Raw genomic sequence first — 26,284 nt, 5'->3', positions numbered from 1 at the left:
CCTTATGAGATTAAAGTGTCTAGGTATAGATAGATAGATAGACAGATAGATAGACAGATAGAAGGATGGACAGATAACTATACATGTCGATGGGTCTTGTGGAAGTAAAGACTGTTTTCACGAAATTCAGATCCCCAAACTGCTCCCTCCCCCACTCTGGAATGGATGTCTCGTCCTTTAGAACACCAGAACACAGCTTGGGTTTCATCACACCATACACAAGAATGAGACCCAACTTTCCTCGACTCTACACCTTTATCAAACATTCAATTTCTTAACACCTTTACATCACTGCCAGATATTAACACTGTCTATGTACCGTTAATCTTTCCCTCTTCCTACTATGCCTCTCTCTCTCTCTCTCTCTCTCTCTCTCTCTCATGGCCAGCAAAACAAGGGAGCATCGGGGGTGACATGGCTTTCCTTTTTTTTTTTTTTTCAACAACTGCAGCTGCGCCAGGGTCACACCAGCGGCTCATTTCTGTCTCTTTGTCTTTATTGGTCTTTCCTGTCTTTTTGTCTTTACCAGCTTTGGAAGGGTCATGATGAAGATGATGATGATGATGATGATGGTTGTCTTTCTCCTGTATTTTCAAGTCTCTCTCTCTCTTCTCTTTTTTTTTTTTTTTTTGTAATTTTGTCTAAAAAAATCAAGTCATTCTATGTTTCAAGTTTGTTTTTATATTTTGTCCTATCTTTACATATAAATATATAAATACCGATAAACTTTCAAATATGCCGTACTTGTATATATATTTCTATTTGTCTCCACCAAGTCGTAGCAATAGATTAACACTACAAGATGATGCCAGTCACTGTCACTGAGCTACATGATCTGTAAAAGAACAAGAATCTGGGCCAGGTAAAGGTAAATGAACCCTTCAGTCAGACTACACTTGGCTACCAACTGAGCTGAAATGGGTGAGGGATCTTTAGTCAGGCTTAAGTAAACATGTGAGTTCGTGTTTTTATTATTATTATTATTATTATTATTATTATTATTATTATTATTATTAGAATCACTAATATTCGTCTTGTTCACCACCGATACAGTCACCTTCGACAATACAAAGAAAAAATACTCTGCTAAAATTAAGATGCCAAAAAATTCAACTGTCCGGCTAGTGGACTGAATACGAAATTATAAACTATGAAGCTCTAATTTTTTTTTAAACTCAGTCATTAGCACTGAGTCATGAGAAATGTTCGCTGAGAAATATATCACATTAAATACCCCTATAAAAATTATGTAGGTAATTCGGTGAAAATAATTACGGTACTTTAAAAAATTTGTCGTTCAGGTAATGCACACCCAAAGGAAACTAAGCACACATACACACATACATACATTCATACATACATACATACACACATACATATATACATACATTCATATATACATTCTTCTATCTATCTATACATACATACATACACACGTACATACATATATAATCACATATTACAAGTACACATGATGAATATGAAGCTAAATACGTCTTTAAGATGACTAACAAACGGCTCAAAAATATTCTAAAACACGAAAAACAGTATCCCAACACACACATACACACACACACACACACACACACACACACACACACACACACACACACACACACGACCAAAAACAATACACACCATTGCGCAGGTATCAAAACACTCAAAAACAACAAGGACCCTTAAGAAAACATTAAAGCATAAACATGAAATCAATCCAAGCAAGGAAGAAACTAGAGCGAAAAAACAAGGAACTTCTGAACACTCCAAAACAAAAGAAAAAAGACTGGAAAAACAACCTCCTCAAGCCCCCTCCCTCCCTCCCTCTCTGCCCACTCACTGATAAAAACAAGCAAAACAAAACTAAGACAAGAAAAACAACTTCCAAACACTCTTCTCCAGTAGCCTGCCCTCTCTCCTCGCCCCCTAACAAGACGAAAACAAGACAAAACAACTCCCAATCACTGGCAAAACAACCCCCACTCCAGCCTTCTCCCTCCCCACTCGCCTCCCCACTCCCTCCCCACTCAGCTCCAGACGGTCCTATCAAGAGTAACAAGACACTTCTGAAGCAATTTGGTCGGGAAAAAGAAAACAATTAGGTTGACTGTGTCTCGGTGTGTGTGTGTGTGTGTGTGTGTGTGTGTGTGTGTGTGTGTGTGTGTGTGTGTGTGTGTGTGTGTGTGTGTGTGTGTGTGTGTGTGTGTGTGTGTGTGTGTGTGTGTGTGTGTGTGTGTGTGTGAGAGAGAGAGAGAGAATTTCCAAGTTCACTGTGTCTAGCTAATATCCCTCAGTAATGTTCTCTTTTGCTTTTACCCAGAAGTTTCTCTAATCCCTTCAGTACGATGACCTTTTCTTTTTTATTCTTCCTACCTTCAGACGATGTAATTAACCTTAAGACAGAACTCAGGTACTGGAGTGTCCAAAGACGCCTGTGTAAAGCCTTCCAATTCTCTACGTCCCTCCCAAGCCTAATACTCTAATGGCAGACAGAATTAAAAATAAAACATTGAGCTGAAGGGGTTAATTCAGTCCTTTTTTTTTTCAGCTTTCTATAAATGCCTCTGAGTGATGAGATTATAACACAGTATCTTTTAACGCCGTCACTACGATGATGTTATTCAGGTGTCATTCTTGCTCCGATTAGTTTCCTTCTTTAGCCTGGTGTGCCCTGGTACTGTCTTCGCATTTCCTTGTAATGTGTCCTCTTCATGTGTCCTGGTGTGTCCCCTTCATGTGTCCTGGTGTGTCCCCTTCATGTGTCCTGGTGTGTCCTCCTTATGTGTCCAGGTGTCTTCATGTGTCCTGGTGTGTCCTTATGTGTCCTGGCGGCGTCTATTAGTCCACTTTTTCTGGCAGTGTGTCCTGGTAACGTCCCCAGGTATGTCCTGGTAAATGTGTCCTGCTGGCTCTTAACAATTCTTTTTTTTTTTTTTTCTCGCAGAGGCCAAGTAGCAAAAGTGTCCCACTGCGTGCGTATGTATCCAAGTCACAAATATGTCCTGGAATGTCCTGGCTATGTGTCCCGCCGGTGTGTCCTGGGGGAGGGGGAAATGGAAGGGAGGAGGGCACAGTGGTAATCAGGGCCCTGCAGTTTAGAGCGTCGAGTTAAGTGGCTGTTCGTTTCCATGACAGTTTAGGGCGCCATGACTCTGAGGGGGTGAAAACAAGGGCGAGTTAATGACCACCACTTTGTCCACGGGTTTGGGGCCTCGGGTAAGTGTGTAAATAGGGTGAAAAGTGGCGGGGCTTACTTGGGCAGGTAAACCAAGTGTGGGTGTAAGTTGGCTGGTTTTACGGTTCATCGCGTTTACTTGAGAGGAGTAGGGTGATGGATGATGGCTGGGCGGCTGGGTGGGTGGATGATGATGATGATGATGATGATGATGATGATGATGATGATGATGAATGAATGAATGGATAGATGGATGAATGGATGGATTGATGTATGTATGTATGTATGGATGGATGGATGGATGGATGGATGGATGGATGGATGGATGGATGGACGGATCTATGAGTGACTATGATGAATGAATGAATGAATCAGGGTAAAGACGATGGTGGTACAGACGACGATAATGGCACGTAAATGACTGATGACGATGACGACGACGATGGATGAATGACTGACGACGACCACCACCACGAGGACGACGACAACGACTGTGGTGGTGGTGGTGGTGGTGGTGGTTTTGTGGCCGGTGTGGGGTGGCGGTGTACTAGTCTGCCTAAATCCAAGTACCATGGGAAGTACCAGTGTTGTGGGTGGCAGAAATAGTACCCTAGTATGAGCACTTTACGCCTCCACATTCCCTTCACCGTCAACTTTTTGTAACCTGCCATCAGGCGTAGAACAGCATCTGCGGTTCAATATTTTTTCTCATTCCCAAGCGTCCTCATCCCTTCTCTGGTGTTCGTCAGCATCCAAGAGCGATCAGAGGTTTGCGTTGTTACTCGCCTCCCTAAAAAGGAAATGTAGCTGACGTATGTGTGTCTTTCTCGCTGCTCACGCCAGTTTTAATATTCGTCTAGGCCAAAAGTTTTTCCTCTTAACCCTTTCCCATGTGTGGACTTTCCTTTGCTGAACATAATCTGACCATCAAATTTATCACTACAAAAGACGTCATGGTCCTGAAAGAGACATTACATTAGCGTCTTTTCCACATATCGCTGTCTTTAAGCATGAAGACAGTTTCCAAGTCAATCTTCTTGCTGCATTACGGACAAGATTGATAATACTTGCAACCATTCAGTTTTAAATTTCAAGTTATCCCGGTCTTCAGGTGTTCTAAAATTCCTATGCATACAAATGAATTCCGAAATCTGAAGTGTGCGCGGTAAATGCAGGTCTCCAATCCCTTCATGTGTCCAATCAAGTTTGTGGAGAAGCAGCATTCCCGTGCGTGAGGAGGTTAATATGCTCAGAACTGAAGCTGAGAGGGATATAGAAGGTGGAGGTGTGGATTCTAAAGCAATGATGTAACTTATTCCCCGATTCCTAATAGTTTAAACAGACTGACAGCTATAGACAGACTCGGAGCGGTGCAGAAACAGACAGGACAGGGAAGGAATACGAACTCTGAATGCAACAGCGGCAACCTGCTCCTCGTTTTCAGTCCATACATACTTGTTTAGACAACCTGACAGCAACAGACAGACTCGGAGTGACGGGGAGCACGCCGCGAAGTTACCCCAACGAGCAACTCTGCAACAGGTCAAAGGCAGTCGGCACGGATAGTTTGCAGTGTGTGTTGCGGAGCTGTAAAGTGTTGCAGAAGTTGTTGCAGTGTTGTGTTGCAGAATGTTGCAGTGTGTTGAAGAGTGAGGACTGCTTTCACTATGACCGACATCGACACACTTCACAAGCAACACACCTTGGCTCGACAGCGCATAAGAAAGCCATATCCATAAACTTTCTTGCGCTCCACAAGTTAGGGATAAGAATTGCTTGTTTATCCCTGAACCTTCACTTCTACAATTACCAGTCACATCACCAAACTATGGCGATTAATGAAACGAAAAACTGTCATAATCAAGAGACAGTAGTAGCGAAAGTCTCTGAACTTCGCTTATCGTCAAAAATAAACAAAATCCTTGGTGAATCCGGCACAGGTGGTTATTTTGGACTGTGCCTGTCAACGCGTCTCGTCTGGAAGCTCCAAAGTTAGTACAAGCATTGGACATGTCACTCAGCCAAGTTCTTTCTCTTTTTTTCCATTTTCCTCGAGTTCTCTTCAGTGTTTCGTCGTCGCTTATCCGTTTCATGATAATGCTATTTCATTCTTATCTTTACCGTCATTATCAGCAGCGTCATCTTCATCGTCATCATCATCTTTGTCTTTTTGGTCAACGTATTCTACTGTTATCTTTGTCGTCATCAATCTAACCTACTTCCCACGTAAGGGATGGGGTGAGGTAAGATGAGAGAGAGAGAGAGAGAGAGAATAAACAACAGCTCTTCCTGCCAAATATGCAAGTGACACATCATATCCCTAAGCCTCTGAAATATAAACTCCTACTCTGTACCTCTGAAGTCATGTTGTCAGTCTTCAGCATCGTCTCATTTAATATGCTGTGACCCTCGCCGCGATATCCCCTTAACTGATTCCCTGCAACACTGCCTAATCCAAGCCTGCAATAACTCACGGCAACTCAACTTCAATTAGCTGCAACACGGCGTAATCAGCTAAAGACAGACACAGGTAAGAGCTTGAATTCTTGGTTTTCTCTATGGTTTCGTGTTCTCTAAGGTTTCGGGTCAGAAAGATTGGGTTCTGTGTCGCCCGGAACGTAAGAGATTATAAAGAAATCAAGCTAATCTAAGTCTCTCTCCCCCACCCAACATTCCCACCTGCCGCAATAGACCATCAAACATAATCAATATCTGCCATAGTTTCTAGCCTCCCTCCATATCTTCCGTCAAATATAATGTAACAAAACCAATTCACTGTCTATAATAAATCCTATCAACTTGACTTCATTATTTCAGCTTCACCGTAAAATGTCTATGCACTGTCAGTAATACGTCTTATCAAATCCACTATCAGATCAATCACTGCAATAATCTCAAATCAATGACCGCCATTATCATCCTTAAGCATCATCACTCTTGTTAGTCAACTGAATATGATGATGTTAATATGATGATGCTAAATATGGTATGGTGATGTTAATATGATGTTAATATGATGATGTTAATATGGTAATGTAAATATGACAATGTTAATATGATGATGTTAATATGGTAATGTAAATATGACAATGTTAATATGATGATGTTAATATGATGATGTTAATTCACGATTTATTCTTGCCAATTCCAAACGATTTCACTAAGCTTAAGGGATATTTATTGAACTGGTGGGGTTAGACAGGACCTTCATTAATCCCTTTATTGTGAGCGGGGAGGGAGGGGGATTTATTAAGCTGGAGGTAGTGGAAGTCTAATATAAATCACCGTATTGAAAGTCTTGATCAGATTCGCTGCAACAGTGTCGAATCAACGCCTGCAATAAGCGCCATCAACGGGACTCATCCGTAATCCCTGCCAGCCTCCTTAATCCCTAATCCTTGCCAATCCGTCACACTCCGTCACACTCTGACCTCGTTTTGCCCGGGGTGGAGATTGGGGGAGAAGAGGGAGAAGTGGGAGATAAGGAGAAGAGGGGAGGGAGGGGAGAAGGATGTGGAGGAGGGAGAAAGGGGGAGGGGGAAGAGGGGAGGGAGGGAGAGAAGACAAACAGAAGGATTACTTAATGAGTGAGGAAGGAATGATGACAAAGGAAGGGATGGGGCAGACAGTAGGGGAAGTGAATGAGAGGGGAAAGGAATGTGATTGAAGGGATGGAAAGGAGAGGAATGGAGGGGTAGCCTAAGAGGGGAACAGGAAGAAGAGAAAAAGGGAGGGGAAAGAGAACATATAGTAACGATAACACTATGAGAAAGGATGAGAGATGAGGCAATGGAGGTAATGGGAGGAAAGAGGAGAGGGAGGAAATGGGGTATGAAGGAGGAGGAGGGGACATGAAGGGAGAGGGGGGAGGGGAGGAGAGGGATTGAGAAGACGGGGAGGAAGGGATAAAGAGAAAGGGAAGGGGAGGGGGACAACAAGGATGGGGAGAGGTGTGGAGGGGAGGGGAGGGGGTGAAAGAGGGGAGAGAAGAGGGTCGCAGGCGGGGAGGCAACTTTGGTCGTCCGCTAATTCCTCGCGTCACAAAGTTAGACAGGGGGAACGGGGGTGGGGGGAGAGGGGTGAGGGGAGAGAGACAGGGGATGAGAAGGGGTGGAAAGAAGGGGAGAAGGGAGCGGGAAAGGAATTGAGGGAGGGGCACGAAAGAGTGAAGGTGTGTGTGTGTGTGTGTGTGTGTGTGTGTGTGTGTGTGTGTGTGTGTGTGTGTGTGTGTGTGTGTGTGTGTGTGTGTGTGTGTGTGTGTGTGTGTGTGTGTGAGAGAGAGAGAGAGAGAGAGAGAGAGAGAGAGAGAGAGAGAGAGATTATGGTGCCAACTCCAACCCGACACTCGACATAACTCCACCGCTGGGATACAGGATTACAGGATTTACGGGGGGCGGGGGTGTTAGAAGTGGAGGTGGAGGGGGAGGAGGAAGAAGAGGAGAGGGAAAGAAGGAAAGGAAAGGAAGACGGAAAAGACAAGAAAGAGGAGGAGAAGAGGAGAGAGGAAACTGGAGGGAAAGGATCGATAATGAAAGAGACGAGAAGGAAGGGGGAAGAAAGGTTAGAGATAGAAGGAAAATTAAAGGAAAAAGTACAAAAGGGAGGAGGTTGAGAGGGGAGCGAGAGAAGGGAGGGAGAGAGGGGACGAAAAGAGGGGAGAGAGGGGACGAAAAGAGGGGAGAGAGGGGTGGGGAACGGAGGAGCCAACTTTGATGAGGGGAGGGGAAAACCAGGATCGACACTATTGAAAGGGGAACTAAGCTGAATACATTGAGGAGGAGGAGGAGGAGGAAATGGGATGAAGTGAATTAGGAGACGAAGAGGATTGATTTAGAAGGAGATGAAGGAAGAGAACGATGTGGGCATGAAAGAGAGAGAGAGAGAGAGAGAGATTATTATGGAAGCAAAACCAAGGACTTGGAAAACAGGAAATGAAACAAAACAGACCGAAGAGACAGCCTGTGTGTGTGTGTGTGTGTGTGTGTGTGTGTGTGTGTGTGTGTGTGTGTGTGTGTGTGTGTGTGTGTGTGTGTGTGTGTGTGTGTGTGTGTGTGTGTGTGTGTGTGTGTGTGTGTGAGAGAGAGAGAGAGAGAGAGAGAAATATGACCCTGAGGAATAATGTGACGGATAAATCGCTAAGGTAAAGGTGCCACGAAATCCCCAGCCCTTAGAATGCGGGACTCAATGGCGTTCTCGTGCTGAATGGGTTAATTAGATTCCAATAGACGCAGGTGTCATTACGGGCTCAGGTAAGAAGGTACATCGTTGTGGTGAGGCGAGGCGGAAGAGTGAACACAGGAATGGGATGGGCCGGGGGGAAGCGAGAAACTGGCAGGCAAATAACACTAAATTGGAATGAAGTTGCCTGCATAACAATAGAAAAAATAACAGGTAGAACACAGAACAACAGATAAAGATAGCACGTAAAACTGAGAACGGACAAAAATAGTTGGCAGAGCACAGAAAAACAGACGAAAAATAGACAGAGCATAGAACAGACGAAAATAGCAGACTGAACAGAGAACAATGGTAAAGACTATCACGCAAAATAGACAAGAGATTGGAAAAACATGGAACGGTAGTAAACAACAGCACGCACAATAGAGAACTGGAGTATAGAACAGCAGGTACAACAGACAACGATAGACAAGAACGGCACGATGAACAGATAACAACAGAAAAGAATAACACATAGACAAGAGACGAGAATGGCGTGGAGGGGGTAGATACAGCCTTCAAAAATTTTCACAACTACGGTGCTATTATAAACTGTAAAATCACCAGCGTAAAAAAAAAAAAGAAAAAAAAAAAAAAAAAAAAAGGGGGGGGCGTCCTAAGGGTGACGTGGTTGATATTACACTACGTATCCCCAACTACTTTTCTCCACCATTCTCTCACGATCTTTGGATTCACAAGCTTCTCTAATTATTAAACTATCACACACCCAGCAGGCTGTAAGGGAGGCTATCACAGAAGGGAAAATGCACCTGGAATGCATGTGATAAGCAATTCAATTACTGTTTGCCCTTTACCTGTGCCACACTGAAAGCACAGCAAGAACATGCCCACAAAGAACTATCGCCGAATAAAGTCCTTCGTTTCTCCTGTATTCTGTTTAAGATCTTTGAAAATTGGTGTCCTGAATCCGAGGCCTGGGAACACAATTTATGGCCACCCCTTACGAGATTAAGGCGTCTGGCTAAAGATACACAAGTGGATAGATGGAGGGATAGATAGATAAATAGATAGACAAAGATAGAGCCAGACAGACATACACAGATAGTTGCAAATACAGAAATTTTGATAGGGAGACAGACAGACAGTAGACAGCTTTTCGTGCAGTACCAGAACTCTTCAGCTATGTCTAAATATCGTACTGAGTGACTGGCATTTACCAAGAATATCCACTGTTCACGGACCGGCACGGGTTGAAGCAGAACGATACATGTTCCTGAAGCTCTCTCTCCGGCAGCGCCTTCGTCAGCGTCAAGCGCTAATGGGTGAACGTCAGGAGAAAATAGACAGGAGTGAATCTCGTGTTCACGCTTATCTCAGGTGAACGTATCCTCTATTGTGTACCTAGAGTGCCTGATGCTTTGGGAAATCGGCGTGAGAACTACACTCTTGTCACCTTAACTTGGCCCAGATTTTCGTCCTTTTGCACCATTTTTCACGTGTTTTAGTGACAGAGAAAGACACTACGGGTCAATTCTGAGCTGACCCTGTACCTTAACCTTTGACCTATTGCTCTGAAACATGTACCTTTCGTCATGAGCTGCCCTCGGCTCTTCCCCCAAAGTTGGTTAAAATCTAGAGAAAAGTATTCGTTTTCACATGGCCGGAACTATTCTCACGGCGGCCGTTAGAACAGTCCTGGCCTTGGGATAACGAACAGTTTTTACCTGATTTTAACGACAATTGGTGGAGGTGATGAAGGGTAGCCCATGACGAAACCTACTATTTTTCAGAATAACATGTTAAAAATCAAGGTCACAGGACAACATCGACATTCAGTTTACCCTATAATCTTGACCTCTGACCCTAAAACCTAACAGAGTTTGTCATAAGCTGCCCCTCAACCCTTCCACTAAATTGAGTTATAATCGGCAAAACATTATCTATTTTCTCACAGCCAGAACTAAGCTGCACGACTTCAATAACTATCTATCTATCTATAGCCCGACGCCCTAATCCCGAAAAGGGTGGCCGCAGACAAAACGCCTCCAAGTCACTCTGTCACCCACCATTTGACTACCCTCCCCCCAACTCACCCCCCCTCCCTCATATACCTCTCAACTCCATCCCTCCACCTCATCCTCGGTCTACCCCTCCCTCTCCCTCCCTCCACCTCACCTACATACACCCTCTTAGTCAGTCTTTCAATAACGCCTGTGAAAAATAAATGTGAAACCCAAGCATGGAAATGGACGGAGGAGGACGGTGTTGTGGCGAGGCATGGCTGCTGGTATTGGGGGACGCTCAGTTTGCTGCCTCCGATAGATCGATTAAATTTGCATACAGTATTTGTTTTCTCATTAAAGTATTACGCTGGCCTATATTGCCTGCCGCTCTGCCTTCCTCCCTCGCACTCTTGCCTCCCTTCCTTCAGTATTTTTCTTCCTGTCTATCACTTTTTTGGTTATGTTCGTCCTCCTTCTTTTGTTTCTTTTCTTTCTTCCCTTTCCTCTCCCTCCGACTTTGTCTTCACATAAGGATGACCAGTTTCATGCTCATAAGTGGCATTATGTAAACAATAAATCCAAACTATCCCTTAAGGTTCTAAATGGGCCACATCCAGCTGAAGCGCCTTGACTCACTAAGCCACCAGGCGTCCACTGATTAGTTATACTGGTTACTAGACGACGCAACAAATACTCTGCTGAGGTACAGTTGGCGACACATGAACCTGGGCCAGTGTCTAAGTGAAGTAGCTACAATTTCCATCGCTCCAGCATCACAGTTACTTGGTCATTTCATCTAATATTTGACACCTCTTTTCAGTCACGTCAGGACCACCAAAAAATATGATTACGTCGAGGTTGTCAAGTGTACCAAATCCTACACCTCTGCTTCACACTGATCCCGTCCCAAAATATACCAATAAGAAAAAAATGTGTTAGAGTCATATGCAAGGTAAAGTAGCCTCTCTCCCTTAGCGAGTTAAAAGGTAAAGTTTTGCCATAAGCTATAATAATTATGTAAATTTCCGTCGTTTTCCAGCAACTACTTCCACTTCCAGGCCTGCATTATCCATTCTGGCGAGTATTTGTGTTCATGGAAGCTGCACTTACCTCTTCACTACGATTATGTCTTTCAAAATTTATCCCTGTTATCTCCAACTGGTTTTTATTCAGGTTACGATATCATTTTTAGACACACCTTGAAGAGGTGTGTGTGTGTGTGTGTGTGTGTGTGTGTGTGTGTGTGTGTGTGTGTGTGTGTGTGTGTGTGTGTGTGTGTGTGTGTGAACAAAATCGTCTGAAGGTAGCAAAAATAAACCTATAAATCACCGACCGGCAGGATTTAAAGGATAAGTTTGGCTATTATCTAAAATCACTTTAAGTTCCTTTTTTTCCCCAGGTAGTACTGTTATGGCCACCTTCGCCTTGTATCATCAGTTTGGGCGAATGTTTGAACGGAAGAAGAGAAATCCATGCACCGCAGCTACCCTCCATCCGCGCTTGGTGTAAAAAAATAAAAGTTCGTATTTCGTACAGGACGCCTCGTAACACCTCTTCCTTAGCGATTTATTTTGCACATCACACCTGAACAGTCTGATTTTGCACATTACACCTGAACCGTCTCCTCTGTGCTGGATACAGGATTTTTATATCGAGATATTTTGCATCAGTGACATACTAGAGGATAATAAGATGTAAGGTGTAGAACAAATCGCTAGGTAAAAGGTGTTAGGACCCCCACAATGCCACTTGGAATACAACTGCATTACACAATATTCACAATCGTTTCTCCTACAAATCCTCCTCCTTCCAGTTTTCATTAATCTTCTTTGTACCTGTATTCCTCTTTGTACTTCTCTTCCTCTCCTCAGTATTTCAGCTTTCCCTCCACACCCCTGTTTTCGAATTTACATCTCTTATTTTCATTCTTCAACTTCTTTACGTCGTTCTGTATTCTTTTCTTTTCTTTTTTTCACCGTATCTCGCTTCTTCACCTTGCCATTTATCTTATTTTTCTGTATTTTTAATCTTTTCTTTGTCATGTCTGTTTTTTTCCCAATGCATACCTTCTTCATAATGCCTGGTCTCCCCTCCCCTTCTCCTCGCTGCCTCTCTTCTCCTCCTCTCTCCCCGTCTCTTCTCCCCTCCTCTCTTCCACTTCTCCTCTCTCCTCCTCTGCCTCTCTTCTCCTCTCTGTTTCATCTTTATTCGAGTTCCTGGTTCCCCCTTTTACTAGTAAGTCTCCCCTTCCCAATCTCCGTTTCCAATAACCCTTCTCATACTCTCTCTCTCTCTCTCTCTCTCTCCAGCACCATTACAATTTTCCACGTTTTCTTTAAGTATCGATTTCTCCTTCATTATTTTCCTTCCTCTTCTAATCAGGTCTCTCTCTCTCTCTCTCTCTCTCTCTCTCTCTCTCTCTCTCTCTCTCTCTCTCTCTCCACCTTCCTTCACTTTAATTAACGTCATTCCTTACTTCCCTTTTATCCCTTCCTCCTCTTTCACTTCTTTATAGAAAACAATTATTTTATCTTTTTGCTTTTGCCTTTTTATTCCTTAATCAGTTGTATCTATCTATCTATCTGTCCATCCACCCATCCATCCATCCATCTATCCACCCATCTATTAATCTATCTATCTATCTATATCTCTCCATCTTCTTTTCTCCCTCTTACCTTCCTTTCCCTCCCTGTCACCTCTCGACCTATCCTCCTTTCCTCCTCTCCTTTCTATTCCTCTCCCTATCTCCCTGTTTTTTTGCCTCTCTTTCTCACTCTATATCCCTTCATACCCTCTCTCCCTTCCCTTTTTCTTGTTCTTTCCCTCCCTCCTCTCCTGTTTTCTTCCTCTCTCTTCTTCCTTTCTTTTTTCATCTTCTCTCTGTCTTTTCTCTTTTCCCTTCTTTCTTCTCCTTTTCCTCCACTCTTCTTCCATTCCTGCTCCTCCCTTCATTCCCCTTCTTCCTTCTTGTTTTACTTCACCCTCTTCCTCTTCCCCTTTCTTCCTCCCCTCTTCCTGTCCTTCACCTCTCACTCTCTCCTCCTTTTTTCCGTGCTCTTTCCTCCTCTCTTTTTCCTCTTACCTCCTCTTCCCTGATCTTTTTTCCTCCTCTCTTTTACTCCCTCCATCCCTCTCTCTATCCTTCTTTTCCTCCCTTCCCTTTCTTTATTCTCTCTTCCCCCTTCATCCCCTCTCCTCCACTCCTTTCCCCTCACCTCTCCCTCCTACCATAGTTTTCTCCCCTCTCTCCATCATTCTCCTTCTTCCCTCCTCCCCTCTTTCCATCCAAATCTTCTTCCTCTAATCTGATTTTCTTTTTCAAACCCTCATCCTCCCCCTCCAATCCCGCCCTCACTTCTCCTCTCCTTCATTTTTTCCCCTCCCTCCTGCTCTTTCTCCCCTCTCCTACTTTCCTTCACTCATAAATTCTTCCCCTTTTTTCCCCTCCCCTCACCTCCCTCCCTTCTCTCACTTCCTCCTCCCCCCACCTCGTCCTTCCTCTCGTTTCCTCCAACCATTCCTCCCCTCCCCTCGTTTCCTCCACCCCTAGTTTCCTCCCCTCTTTTCCCGCCCCTCCCCTCCTTCCTCCCCCAATATTGGCCGACACCGATAGTGCTTTTTAAATAACTCCAGAATACCTTATCGAACTCCAATGCCGGAAAAGCAGCGATGGGGAGGGCCTATGGGGAGGGAGGGGAAGGGATGGGGATAAATGAGGATGATGGATGGAAGGATGGGTGGATGGGTGGGTGGATAGGTGGGAGGATGGATGGATGGGTGGGTGGATGGTTGGGTGGGTAGGTGGGAGGATGGATGGATGGGTGGGTGGGTGGACAGGTAATTAGGTATGTGTACTGTATGTGTGCATCAATACACACACACACACACACACACATGTATGTATGACAGAGAGAGAGAGAGAGAGAGAGAGAGAGAGAGACGAAACGAACAATGTGGTAGACTAGATGCATAACTCAAAATCGTCAAACCTGAGAAGTGGTACATAGTAAAAAACAAACACACAAACAAACACTTCATTACTGCCTGTAGCTGTACAGCGTTACATACAGTACTGCTCTTCACCTACTGACTAACACTCGCGAAGGATTACCCCATTAATTCACCCATAAAACCCCATCATCATCCACTACGAAGGAGGCAGGTTCCATACTGAGTTACTTCCTGTGTTGATGTCTTCTTTAACGTCTTTGTATTTCTTGTAATCCTCTCAGGCTGACTTACTCCCCTCCCGACCCTACTTCATGCTGGCCAACCCTCCATTTTGGCTCCCATCCAGACAACGGCCATACCTTTTCCTTCACAGCAGACTCCATATCACTTTATCCTAACAATACTCGTTTTATCTGAACTTGATCTAAAAAGGCCATCTTTCTATCTTTAATACTGGGTTAACAGAAATAAATCGCTAAGGAAAAAGTGCTACGGAGCTTACTTAAGTGACGAGAATACGGGCTTATATTCGACCTCGGCAGCAAGAAAGTCTCCCAAGATGATTATAGGCGTCTGAAAGAAACAAGTGTACGAGCAACAAATCATCATACTGAATGGGCTAATGACTCCCCTTGTTCCAGACCCCAGACAGACCCCATATCTTCATAAATCAACCCCTAATGACCCACACACTAGCGCTAATGACCTCCCCTTATCTCTTATCTCCGGGGGCCCCTGATAACGTGTGATGGAGAGAGACAACGAGGAAACTTGCGAGGTCACTAATTTGCCGGTGAGAGAGGTGAGATACTGACCTGGGATTTGTGACTCCTGCTGTGATGGACTGTTTAGGAGTTAAGTTAGGCTGGAGGAAGGCGTGGGGTGGATGATGATGATGATGATGATAAGTGAAACTGTGGTTAACGGTGAACGTGTGTGGTAGTGCATGGTCGCTGGTGAGGATGTTTGATGATGATGATGATGATGATGATGATGATGATGATGATGATTATGATGATGATGATGAAGACGATGATGATGATGAGGGTGCGTGGTGGAGTGTGGTTGATGGGGAAAGCGTGTGGTGGTGTGTGGTAGTTGGCGAGGGTGTATGGTGGTGTTTGATGGTTTTGATGTTGTTTGGGAGAAGTATAGTTTGTGGTGGTGTGTGGTACTTAATGTGTGTGTGTGTGTGTGTGTGTGTGTGTGTGTGTGTGTGTGTGTGTGTGTGTGTGTGTGTGTGTGTGTGTGTGTGTGTGTGTGTGTGTGTGTGTGTGTGTGTGTGTGTGTGTGTGTGTGTGTTGTGGTGAAGTGTGGCATGTGCAGTCCTTCATGGGGGTGTGTCGAGGTGGTTGGTGACGTGTAGCAGTCACCAAAGAGTGTGATACGTGGTGGTGATAGCATGAAGTGGTGATGGAGGGTAGTGCAATACTGAAAAAAATGACGGCGAACGAAGAATAACTAGGTATGGACGAAACACACACGATCACAGGTATATGTGCAAATCAACCCCAGTAAACTAACACTGATGATGATGACAACAAAGACGACGAAAACTATATTATTATTTTTATTACTACTACTACTACTAATAATAATAATAATAATAGTAATAATAATAATAATAATAATAATAATAATAATAATAAATCTGACAGGCAGACGTAAAACCAGCAAAGATAGAAACTAAAGACTTGATGGAAATAGCAACACAAAACGCCACCTGACTTGAGGTGTATATGCAAATGAAGCTCAGGAAACAGGGAACCAAAGGCAGCCACACATACCTGTTCCACCCACACGTTCGTTGTCATGATTTGGTTTTTGAGATTCTGAAAAAAGACAAAAAAAGGAGATTAGAACTACACTAGAAACATCAAAATACAGCTTACAGTTCTACCGATAAACATCACACAGGAAAATGCATAAACATTATTCACAACAATCGAGAGGGTTTTAAAGGCCTGAAGACATCACGTGAAATTTAAATTTGGCTTGCCTGGTGAAACTATAAACATGCAGTAAACATTACATGAAACTTGCAACATAAACATTAAAAGAAACAAGAAGACAGACATTATACCAAAAGTACTGTACATACATCAATCACTAGGTTTTTGAGGATCTATAAGAAATGAAAGGACTGACTGGAACTAGGTCGTGTGAGCAGCAACGAGACATATCTACATTACATATATGTTTTTTGTTTAGCCGAAGCGGAGTTCTTTGAAACGTGAACAATAAAAACGATATTAGACGACTGAATAAAATAAATGAACATGAGAAAAATAAACCTGAATATTGGAAAAGTGATTACAACGCTGAGGTAATATTCGACGCTGTAAACCAAAAATCAATAGGTAAGGCTTTCACTGGAAAATAATTGGAACAGATAACACAAAAAGAAAAGGAATTAAAAAAAGAAAGTGAAGAAAGATGAACACATGGTTTTACTTGACATGAGAATAATAATGGAAAATGTCTCTTTCCCGCTCTTGTTTCAAAATACAATGTAACGTAAATAAATATAACGATATTTATTTAAGAAACTGTGCAATGCTGACTGCACACTCGAGCACGCCCTTCCCCTTCCCCTTCTCTCTCTCTCTCTCTCTATTCAGCCATTCATTCTTCCATTACGTGCGTTTCTCCACTTCTCATCTTATTCTTTTTCTTCTCCTTCTCCTCACACACTTTATCACTTTATCTCAACTGATATGAAGTGTTTTCTGCCTCGTTTCCCTCCTCTATAATTCTTGTGTTTCTTCTTCAGTCCTTTATTTCCTCTACACTTATTTCCTCTTCTGTCCTTCTAAGAGTGAATATTTATCTTTCTTTTTCATACCTTTATCATTCGTTTAAACTATTTTTCCTTTTCCTCAAAGATCCATTCTTCCCAGCCCCTGTTTACTAGTATATATTTTTTCCCCTTCCACACGCTTTCAAAATTTCCATATCTATCTATCTATCTATATCCATCTATCTATCCATAAACTCAATATTCCCTCCCCTTTACCTTCTTCCTCTTTATCTCCGTCCATTGTCAAATATATCGTACCATGTCTTTATATTATCTATTTCTACATACATACATACACAGAAACCAACATACATACATACATACATACATACATACATACGTAATTACACACATTTATAAACTAATCTGTCTTTATCTCTTCACACACACACACACACACACACACACACACACACACACACACACACACACACACACACAAATCAATTTCTTCCCTATTCCCCACATCCATTCTGTTTTCTCTCTCTTTCCCATCTCTTTTCTCATTTTTCTCTTTTTTCCTTCTCTATCTCTCTCATCAGTCTTCTCATCGTAGTCTCTTTTCTGACAAGACAATTTTCTCTGACATTTCCTCTCTGATTTATCTTACACAAGGCCTTCTGTTCCTGTTTCTCTGCGGTCATTTTTACGATCTCTCTCTCTCTCTCTCTCTCTCTCTCTCTCTCTCTCTCTCTCTCGTATACCCCCCTTTTCTGTTTTTTACGTCTTCCCGTCATATACTTTCTTTGCCACATCCCTTTTCACACACACACACACACACACACACACACACACACACACACACACACACACACACATTCCTCCTACCTCTCTCTCTCTCTCTCTCTCTCTCTCTCTCCCCACCTCTCTCCTATTCATAGCCGGCAGGAGGGAGAGCGGACGATAAATACAGCAGGGAGGAAGATGGGAAAAGGTTAGTGATGAAAGAGGGGGATCGGGCCAGCAAAATATTACCCGCAGCATAAAGTTTCGTGCTGGGCAAAGAAAAAATGGAAAAAACCTGAAACATATGGGGAAACTATTAATCCTACAACTATACTCCGCCCCCCCTTCTCAAAAAGAAAAAAAAAATACCTTTCTTGATTTTTTATATATATATGGAAATTGAAAAAACCTGAAACATATGGGGAAACTTTTAATCCTACAACTATACTCCGCCCCCACCCTTTCAAAAAAAAAAAATAATAATAACTTTCTTGATTTTTTTTTTTTTTGCTATATAGGGAAATTTAAAAAACCTGAAACATATGGGGAAACTTTTAATTTTACAACTTTACTCCGCCCCCCCTCTTCTCGAAGAAAAATATAAATACCTTTCTTGATTTGTTTTATATATACGGAAATTTATTGTGGATTTCGACAGCTTAAGATAAATATATACAGGTATATGTTTAACCCTTTCTGTGCGATTAATTTTTTTTTTTACATTATTGCTATTATCAGACGATGTTATTCACTTTAATTAACCCCTTCAGCCCTATGATACATTATTTCACTTTTCATCGATCAAGCCCCAGACGATTTTATACAGGGATTTTATTCAGCTGAGGGAGTTGGTTAAGCTTAAATTTACGTCCTGAATTAAGAAAGGTCTCCCAAGCCCCCCTCGTCCAAAAAATCGTCTGGAAGTGTAATTAATGAAACCATATGTCATCGAACGGAAGGGGTTTAGATAGTCTCTTTGTAGTGAGTAAGATACTGTAATAAAAGCTACATGTCTTTAACCCCTCTAGTCCAAAGAGCCTCTCCTTGCTGAATAGAATCGCCTGCAGGTAACAAAATTGAAAAAGATAAATAAGGAGGAAGATGGAAAAATGCAGGTGTTGCAAGAGTGAGTCTGGCTGGATAAATATTACCTTCAGTATAAAGTGGCCTGTTGAGGGAAACGAGAAAATATGGAAAAACCTGTAGCACAAGGGGAAACTTTTATCCCCTTCAGTAAAATGCCGTCTCAATTTTTTTTTTTTTTTTTTTTTACTTACTGTCTCCATATTATCCTATTTCACTTTCATTAATTTTTCGAAGTTATGGGCAGAAAAAGTGGCAGATGGAAAGAAATTTTACCCTCTGCAAAAATAATAATACTAGTAATAATAATAGTAATAATAATAATAATAATAATAAAACAAAAACTGCATCTAAGAAAAAAAACATGGAAAAATTGTAACTAAGGAATTTTTTTTTATACACTGTTGCTTTTTTTATTTTTTCATTCTTGTACTGAAAGTCCCCTAGTAGTGAAGGAGTTTATGTAGGCTATATCTAACTCATCCAATTCTAAAAATCTCTCTCAAGCCTAATAAAATTGTGTCGTGGAATCCAGAAGGGAAAAATACGCAAGGAAGGAAAATGGGAAAATATTGGTGATGGAAGAGAGGGTGTCTGGCGGGCAAAATATTACCCTCTGTACAAAGTTACCCGATATGGAAAAAAAAAAAAAAAAAAAAAAAGACGGGAAGCCTGAAATATATGGGAAAACTTTAATCCCCTTCAGTAAAATGGAATCTTTTAAAAATTTCATATATGTTATACCCACACGATTTTATTCAACTTTGAGAATCTTTCCTAGTCATGGGTTTATAAACAGTAGTAATGGGGAAAAAACACCCAGTAGAAATCTGCATGCTGAGGGAAAGAATAACAGTGGAATATATGAGGGAACTTTTAACACTTTCAAAGAGAAATTATATTTTCTATTTTTAACAGATTGTTACTACTACTACCAGACAACTTTACGTACCTATTAAATATAATACATAATGCAGAAATGTTCGTAAGCAATATAAAATCATCCTGTGATAGCATGAATAAAATAAAATAATGGGGAGTTGGCCGGCAAAATATTACCCAATGTGCAAAGTTGGGCGTCTCAAAAAAGAAAAAATTGTGATATATAAGTACTGGTGAATTTTCAGTCCTAGAGCCATACTTCCCTAAAAATGTCAAGGAATGCGAATCATTTAACCAGGAATTTTTGTTGTTCAATGAATACTAACTTTACATCGCTTAAAATATATATATATATATATATATATATATATATATATGTTAGGCACCGACTTTATTGTTCCCTTAGAGGATGGTGTTTCCTTTGCCGGAATAAGGATGACTAAAGGAAACCAAAGTATAATATATAACTGAACGTCAGATCTGCAGTGGTTTTTATTGAGAAGCGAGATAGAGACGTGCGGTAGCCCAGTCGGTAGTGAGGTGGCCTGCAGTCCCACTGGACCCAGGTTCAAATACCCGCTGGGGCAGGGAACAGCTTAGGGATTTGAATTTAATAAAAGCAGACTTTACTGATCGACCAGAAGGCCCGCCGACATGTCGTAAAAATACCCCGCTAATACCAATATACCAGTCTTGCATGAGACAGCCCTAGCATGTATTCAATATGGACGGTGGGTGTTAGCGCCGAAGTGGTGACATGTAGCAGTGTACGCTACGTAGGAGGACTACTGGGTCTTGGAAGCAGACTGTGAAGCCTATGCTCAGAGTTAGACAAAAAAAACAAAAAAATAATAACATGTCTGTGTGTTCAGGGCGACCCAGGCTTTGTGTAATGGACTGAGCGGATTAGGTATTATCTAAGCTACTTTAAATCTCTCTCTCTCTCTCTCTCTCTCTCTTCAATTTCCCAGGCGCTGAATATAGAACATTCCTGGCCTGCATTTTCTCCATACCTCTCCCCTCTCTTTCACACACACACACACACACACACACACACACACACACACACACACACCTTTCACTCTTTTCTCTATATTTTCCTACATATAAGAGTATATCGTTCAATATACTCTCGATGTTTCTCAGCTGTTCTCAACATATTTAAAAATTTTACTTATCTTTCCAATCATCTCTCTCTCTCTCTCTCTCTCTCTCTCTATTCCTCCATCATCCCCTCTTCGATGCGTGGGCGCCCTCACTGTCTCATCCCACCCTCTTTAAAACAATTGATTTCCTGTCTGCTTCTCCTTCACACCGAGTCTTAAGATATTTGTTTTCTTGGGAGACACTTTTGTACCTATGACGTATTTAAGAATTATTAAGATGCATAAAATAATATATATATGAAAGGACATCGATTTTCTATATATCTAAAACGTATATATGTGAGAATATGTAATTGTGTTAGTGTGTTTTATAAATGGTGATCTATACAAATGAAATACATTGTTCAGGACACAAGGACTCTCTCTCTCTCTCTCTCTCTCTCTCACACACACACACACACACACACACACACACACACAAAACACAGCAGGGGTAGGAGGTGAAATTGGACTTCCGTGATCGTATTCTGGTGTGAAAAAGTTAAATTAGATGCTGAAAGGACAGACTCTCTCTCTCTCTCTCTCTCCTAGTTTGTCCAGTTTATGTATGCATTTATGTATGTGTGTATGTATGTATGTACAGAATTAACACTTTCTCACACGTGCGAAATACGAATGAGAAAGTGAAGAGGAAATCTAAGACAGTATTAAAGAACAAACACAATCACGTGCACAAAACACACACACACACACACGCACACACACACACACACACGCACACACACACACACACACACACACACACACACACACACACACAAAGAAAGAAAATCTGATCCAAAAAAATACAATAATTGCCTACAAAAAAAAAAAAAAAGGCAAGAACACTGGATTATGAAAGTAATGAATGTGACAAAAAGAGTAAGAAATAGAAAAGCAAAATATTTAAAGAATTACAAAAGGAACAAAAATCACCAGACACAAAAAAAGAATCGTCCTTAACATAACAAAATAACTAAGTAAAAAAATGCCTGGAATAAAAAAAGAAATAATAAAAGACAGAAATAAATGCGCCTGGAAAAAAATAAAAATAAAAATAAGCCCCCAACTTTTCCCAACTTATATTTCCTTGATATTTTCCTTCATATATTTTTTACAGATTGACTATAATGCTGTTTTTTTTTTTTTTTTTTTTTTTTTTGACCATCAGCCACTTTCGTTCAGATTTAAGGAGCGATTTGGTAACCCAGTGGGAAAGTAAGGCAGGTTCCGTTCCATCAATTCGATTAGTTTCTCTGCCTATACGAATTACACCTACGAATTAAACCCATACCCTTCATTTCTTTCGTTTTTCCCTTCAATCATGCTACTGCCACCTCTGTTTACTAACCCTAGTAGAGCAGCCCAACAATAATGGATAAATGAAGCCTATCTAACTCCTCCGCTTCGAAAAGCCTCTGCAAAAAAAGAGAGAAATAATTTTGAAGTCAACAAGGATACTATATGGAAAAAGGCGTCACCGATCTGAAGAGCTGACCTGTAACTTTCCCTAACCTTCTCAGTACTAGAAACGTTCCTAAATTGCTTAAAATAATCTTGTAGGCAGCTGGAATATAAGGTCAAGACGCCATCACAGGATAGAGGTAAAGACAGGGACCTCTCTCTGTGACTCTGGGTGGGTCTGTGTCTTTGTTTAACTTGGGTGAAAAGTTTTGGTTAGAATGCGATACAGAAAACACTGAATCCTTCTCTCCCTCTCTCTGTCTCTGTCTTCTCTGTCTCTGTCTCTCTCTCTCTCTCTCTCTCTCTCTCACACACACACACACACTCACACCACAACACCTCTCACCTATCTCTTTCCCACCACCCCTTGGCCTTGTGATGACGTGGACTGATGACCTTGTTTACCCCAACCACCACCAACAACACCCCCTTGGATGTGACTAACGACCATTTACTCCTGCTGGCCTCATATTTAGTCCACTGAGAGGAGGACGGTGGACTGCAGGAGGACAAGTTTAGCTTGCAGTCTCCCGGGTTCACGCTCTAGTAAGGCTGGGGTTGCAACTACTACTACTACTACTGCTACTACTTCTACTTCTACTACTACTACAGTACTACTACTACCACCATCAGTATAACGGAAAGAAGTGTCTCGTTTTACAGTGTCGTGAATCAAACAGTAACACCCACATAGAAAATCGCGTGTATGTGAGGGTAAAACAGTGGGGAAGGGAGTTAGAGTAGGTCATTTAGAAGATTAGGAGGTTTAGGGAAGAAAAGGATTTACTGATTGTCTGGCCTGGTGAATTGGACAGGGGAGAACAGTAGCAAGACAGACTCTGGAGTAGTGGACTGGACACTAACCGGAGAGAACTAGACCTAATGACTCTCTGGACTGTGTGAAACTGGCCAGAACAGGACATGGTAAGAAAGAGAATGAACTGGCAGACTGGACAGAATCTACCTTCTTCACTGCATGGACTGAACAGAGCTGGACTTGCTCAATGACTAACCTGGGTGGACTGGACAAAACTAGACTAGGTAGGTAGTCAAAATAGGAGGGGCCACAGGTAACGAGACGGCGAATTTACTTACAAGAAACGGAGGGGTAAAGCAGATCAAGAGGGATTACTGAATAGGGAAACTGTCTGTCTGTCTGTCTGTCTGCTTGCTTATTTATTTATTTATTCTTTTGTCTGTAGGTCCCTATGCGTTCCTGTTCCCCCGACCACTTTTCTGACTGGCTAATGCATGTATATTTGACTGTCCAATAACGTTTCAGACAGGTTGCATTTATTTTTGGCTAGCAACATTATTTTCTGACTAGTTGCAATCATGTTTTACTACCGTACTTCCATTTATTTCTGACAAACTGCATTTATTTTAGGCTAGTTGCATTAATTGATTCATCTCCCCCCACACACTCTCTCTCTCTCTCTCTCTCTCTCTCTCTCTCTCTCTCTCTCTCTCTCTCTCTCTCTCTCTCTCTATCGCACACACACACACACACACACACACACACACACACAGGCTGGAGTCCACACATAACTAACGTCACTGAAAATTGGCTTTATTAAACTATGGCCACAAAATATACCACACAAATATTCCATAAAATATTTTTCCGCATCAGAAGGCACCGAAAATGGTCCGTGAATTACAAAAAAAAAAAAAAAAATTATCATCGTCACCATCATCAACAACGTCATCATTATTTTTCGGGTATACATGGTGTGTGTGTGTGTGTGTGTGTGTGTGTGTGTGTGTGTGTGTGTGTGTGTGTGTGTGTGTGTGTGTGTGTGTGTGTGTGTGTGTGCGAGCTTGGATAAAAACCAATCCTGTTTTCCATTTATATTCCCAATTATAACACACTCTCGCCGCATCGCAAATATGAACCCATCCGAAAAAAAAAAAAAAAAAAAAAAAAAAAAAAAAAAAATCCCCTGGTTATTATTTCCCTATTAGTTTTGGTAACAGCGGCAAACACCACAAAGAAAAAAAACACCAAAAAACAACCCCATCTCTATTATTTAAGGAGGAAAGGCCGCCTATCCTCTTGCTTAAATCAGCACAGATAAATGGAGAATTACAGCGAGGGCAATTTGGATTCGGGAGGCTTTGAATTCAAGAGCGTACGTAACAGTAAGAGCAATTTGGATTCTTGTGGCTTTGAATTCAAGAGTGTATATAAAAAACAGTGATCAATTTGGATTCAGGTGGCTTTGAATTCAAGAGCGTATGAAGGTAACAATAAGATCAATTTGGATTCAGGAGGCTTTGATTTCAAGAGCGTATAAGAGAAACAAAGAGATCAATTTGGATTCAGGAGGCTTTGAATTCAAGAGTGTATTAGCGAAACAGAGATCAATTTGGATTTAGAGCGATTTGAATTCACCAAAGAATTATGTGAATTTACACGAAAATGACGTGGAAGAAATGCATAAAAAAATGAAAATGCATCTGCAGATCTTTGGACTCACGAGTACAAGGGTAATGTACTTAAGATTTCACACACACACACACACACACACACGGAGGCGGTGGCTGAATCGGTAGAGAGGCGGCCTGCAGTCCTAATGGACCCAGGATCGAATCCCGGCTGGGGCAGGGAACAGTTTAAGGATTTGAACTTCCTAAAAGCAGACTTTCCTGATCTACCAGATGACCCGCCGACATGTCGTAAAAACACCCCCGCTAATACCAATACACCAGTCTTGTATGAGACAGCCCTAGCATGTATTCAATATGGAAGGTGGGTGTTAGCGCCGAAGTGGTGACATGTGGAGGTGTAGGAGGACTACTGGGCCTCGGAATGGGTCACTGCCCCCGAGAAATAGGCCCTGCAGCCTTTGCCCAGAGTCGGACACACAACAACAAAAAACAACAACACACACACATCAGCTTCCCCCCCCTCTCTCTCTCTCTCTCTCTCTCTCTCTCTCTCTCTCCCTGTTAGTTTTCATCACGCTTCATTTCCAGAGCCGTTGGGACAGCGTTATATGTGTTAGTTTAAATGGAAATAGGATTGCTCTCTCTCTCTCTCTCTCTCTCTCTACTTCACCCTTTTTCCTTTCTCTACTATCTCTCTTCTTTTTCTTTTTCCTTTTTCTTACTATCTATCTTTTTACTTTCACTATCATTTGGTTCCTCCTCCTCCTCCTCCTCTTCTTCTTCTTCTTCTTTTTCTTTCTCCTCCTCCTCCTCCTCCTTCTCCTCCTCTTCTTCCTCCTCCTCCTCCTAAAGTTTATACAACAACCTGTCTTGAAGGCCGGCCCAGAAATCTCCATTGCTTCTCCTCTCTCTCTCTCTCTCTCTCTCTCTCTCTCTCTCTCTCTCTCTCTCTCTCTCTCTCTCACGTTATTCCCTCCTTTTCTCTTTCTCCTTTTCTCACGTCAACTCTATTTTCTGGGTCTCTTATCCTTCCGATTTTATTACCCGTCTCTAAATTAACTTCAAGATATACTACACCTCCTTCTCGCCTCATCCATCACCTGACCTTCTTTTCCTCTCTCTCTCTCTCTCTCTCTCTCTCTCTGTTCTATCGTGTATTCTGTCATCAACACATTTTCTTCATCCTGCTTTGTTTTTAATCTTTCCTCTTCTCATCTTTTATTACAGTTTCTCCCTCTATCGTCTTATTTTTTGGCGTTATTTTTCCTCATCATGATCACTCCCCACTCTTCTTTTTTTTCCTCCTTCCATTTTTTTTCTTCATTTTCTTCCTCCACGTCATTTCATCCCTTTTCTCTCTTTCTTCTTATCCCTCCATTTTATTTTTTTTCCCGTGCTATTTTCTTATCTCCTCTCCCTCCTTTTCTCACCTTCCGCTAATCATCAGTACTCCTCACTCCGATCTCCTCTCATTTTTTACTATCTGTCT

General features: G+C 41.9%; 1 protein-coding gene across 1 annotated transcript in view; it reads right to left on the bottom strand.

The window, feature by feature from the left end:
• LOC145417777 (acetylcholine receptor subunit alpha-like 1) overlaps positions 1 to 26,284 on the bottom strand; it is a 308,410-nt gene that overhangs the window by 65,220 nt on the left and 216,906 nt on the right. The window contains exon 2 of the mRNA XM_080286385.1: positions 16,092 to 16,136. Coding sequence (XP_080142511.1) covers positions 16,092 to 16,136 — 45 coding nt within the window. The remainder of the gene's footprint in view (positions 1 to 16,091; positions 16,137 to 26,284) is intronic.

The sequence above is a fragment of the Coenobita brevimanus genome, chromosome 111 (assembly GCF_032717465.1).
Source record: "Coenobita brevimanus isolate Jiangsu-jjx chromosome 111, ASM3271746v2, whole genome shotgun sequence".
Classification (NCBI taxonomy): Eukaryota; Metazoa; Arthropoda; class Malacostraca; order Decapoda; family Coenobitidae; genus Coenobita; species Coenobita brevimanus.
This window is presented reverse-complemented; position numbering and strand designations above follow the sequence as displayed.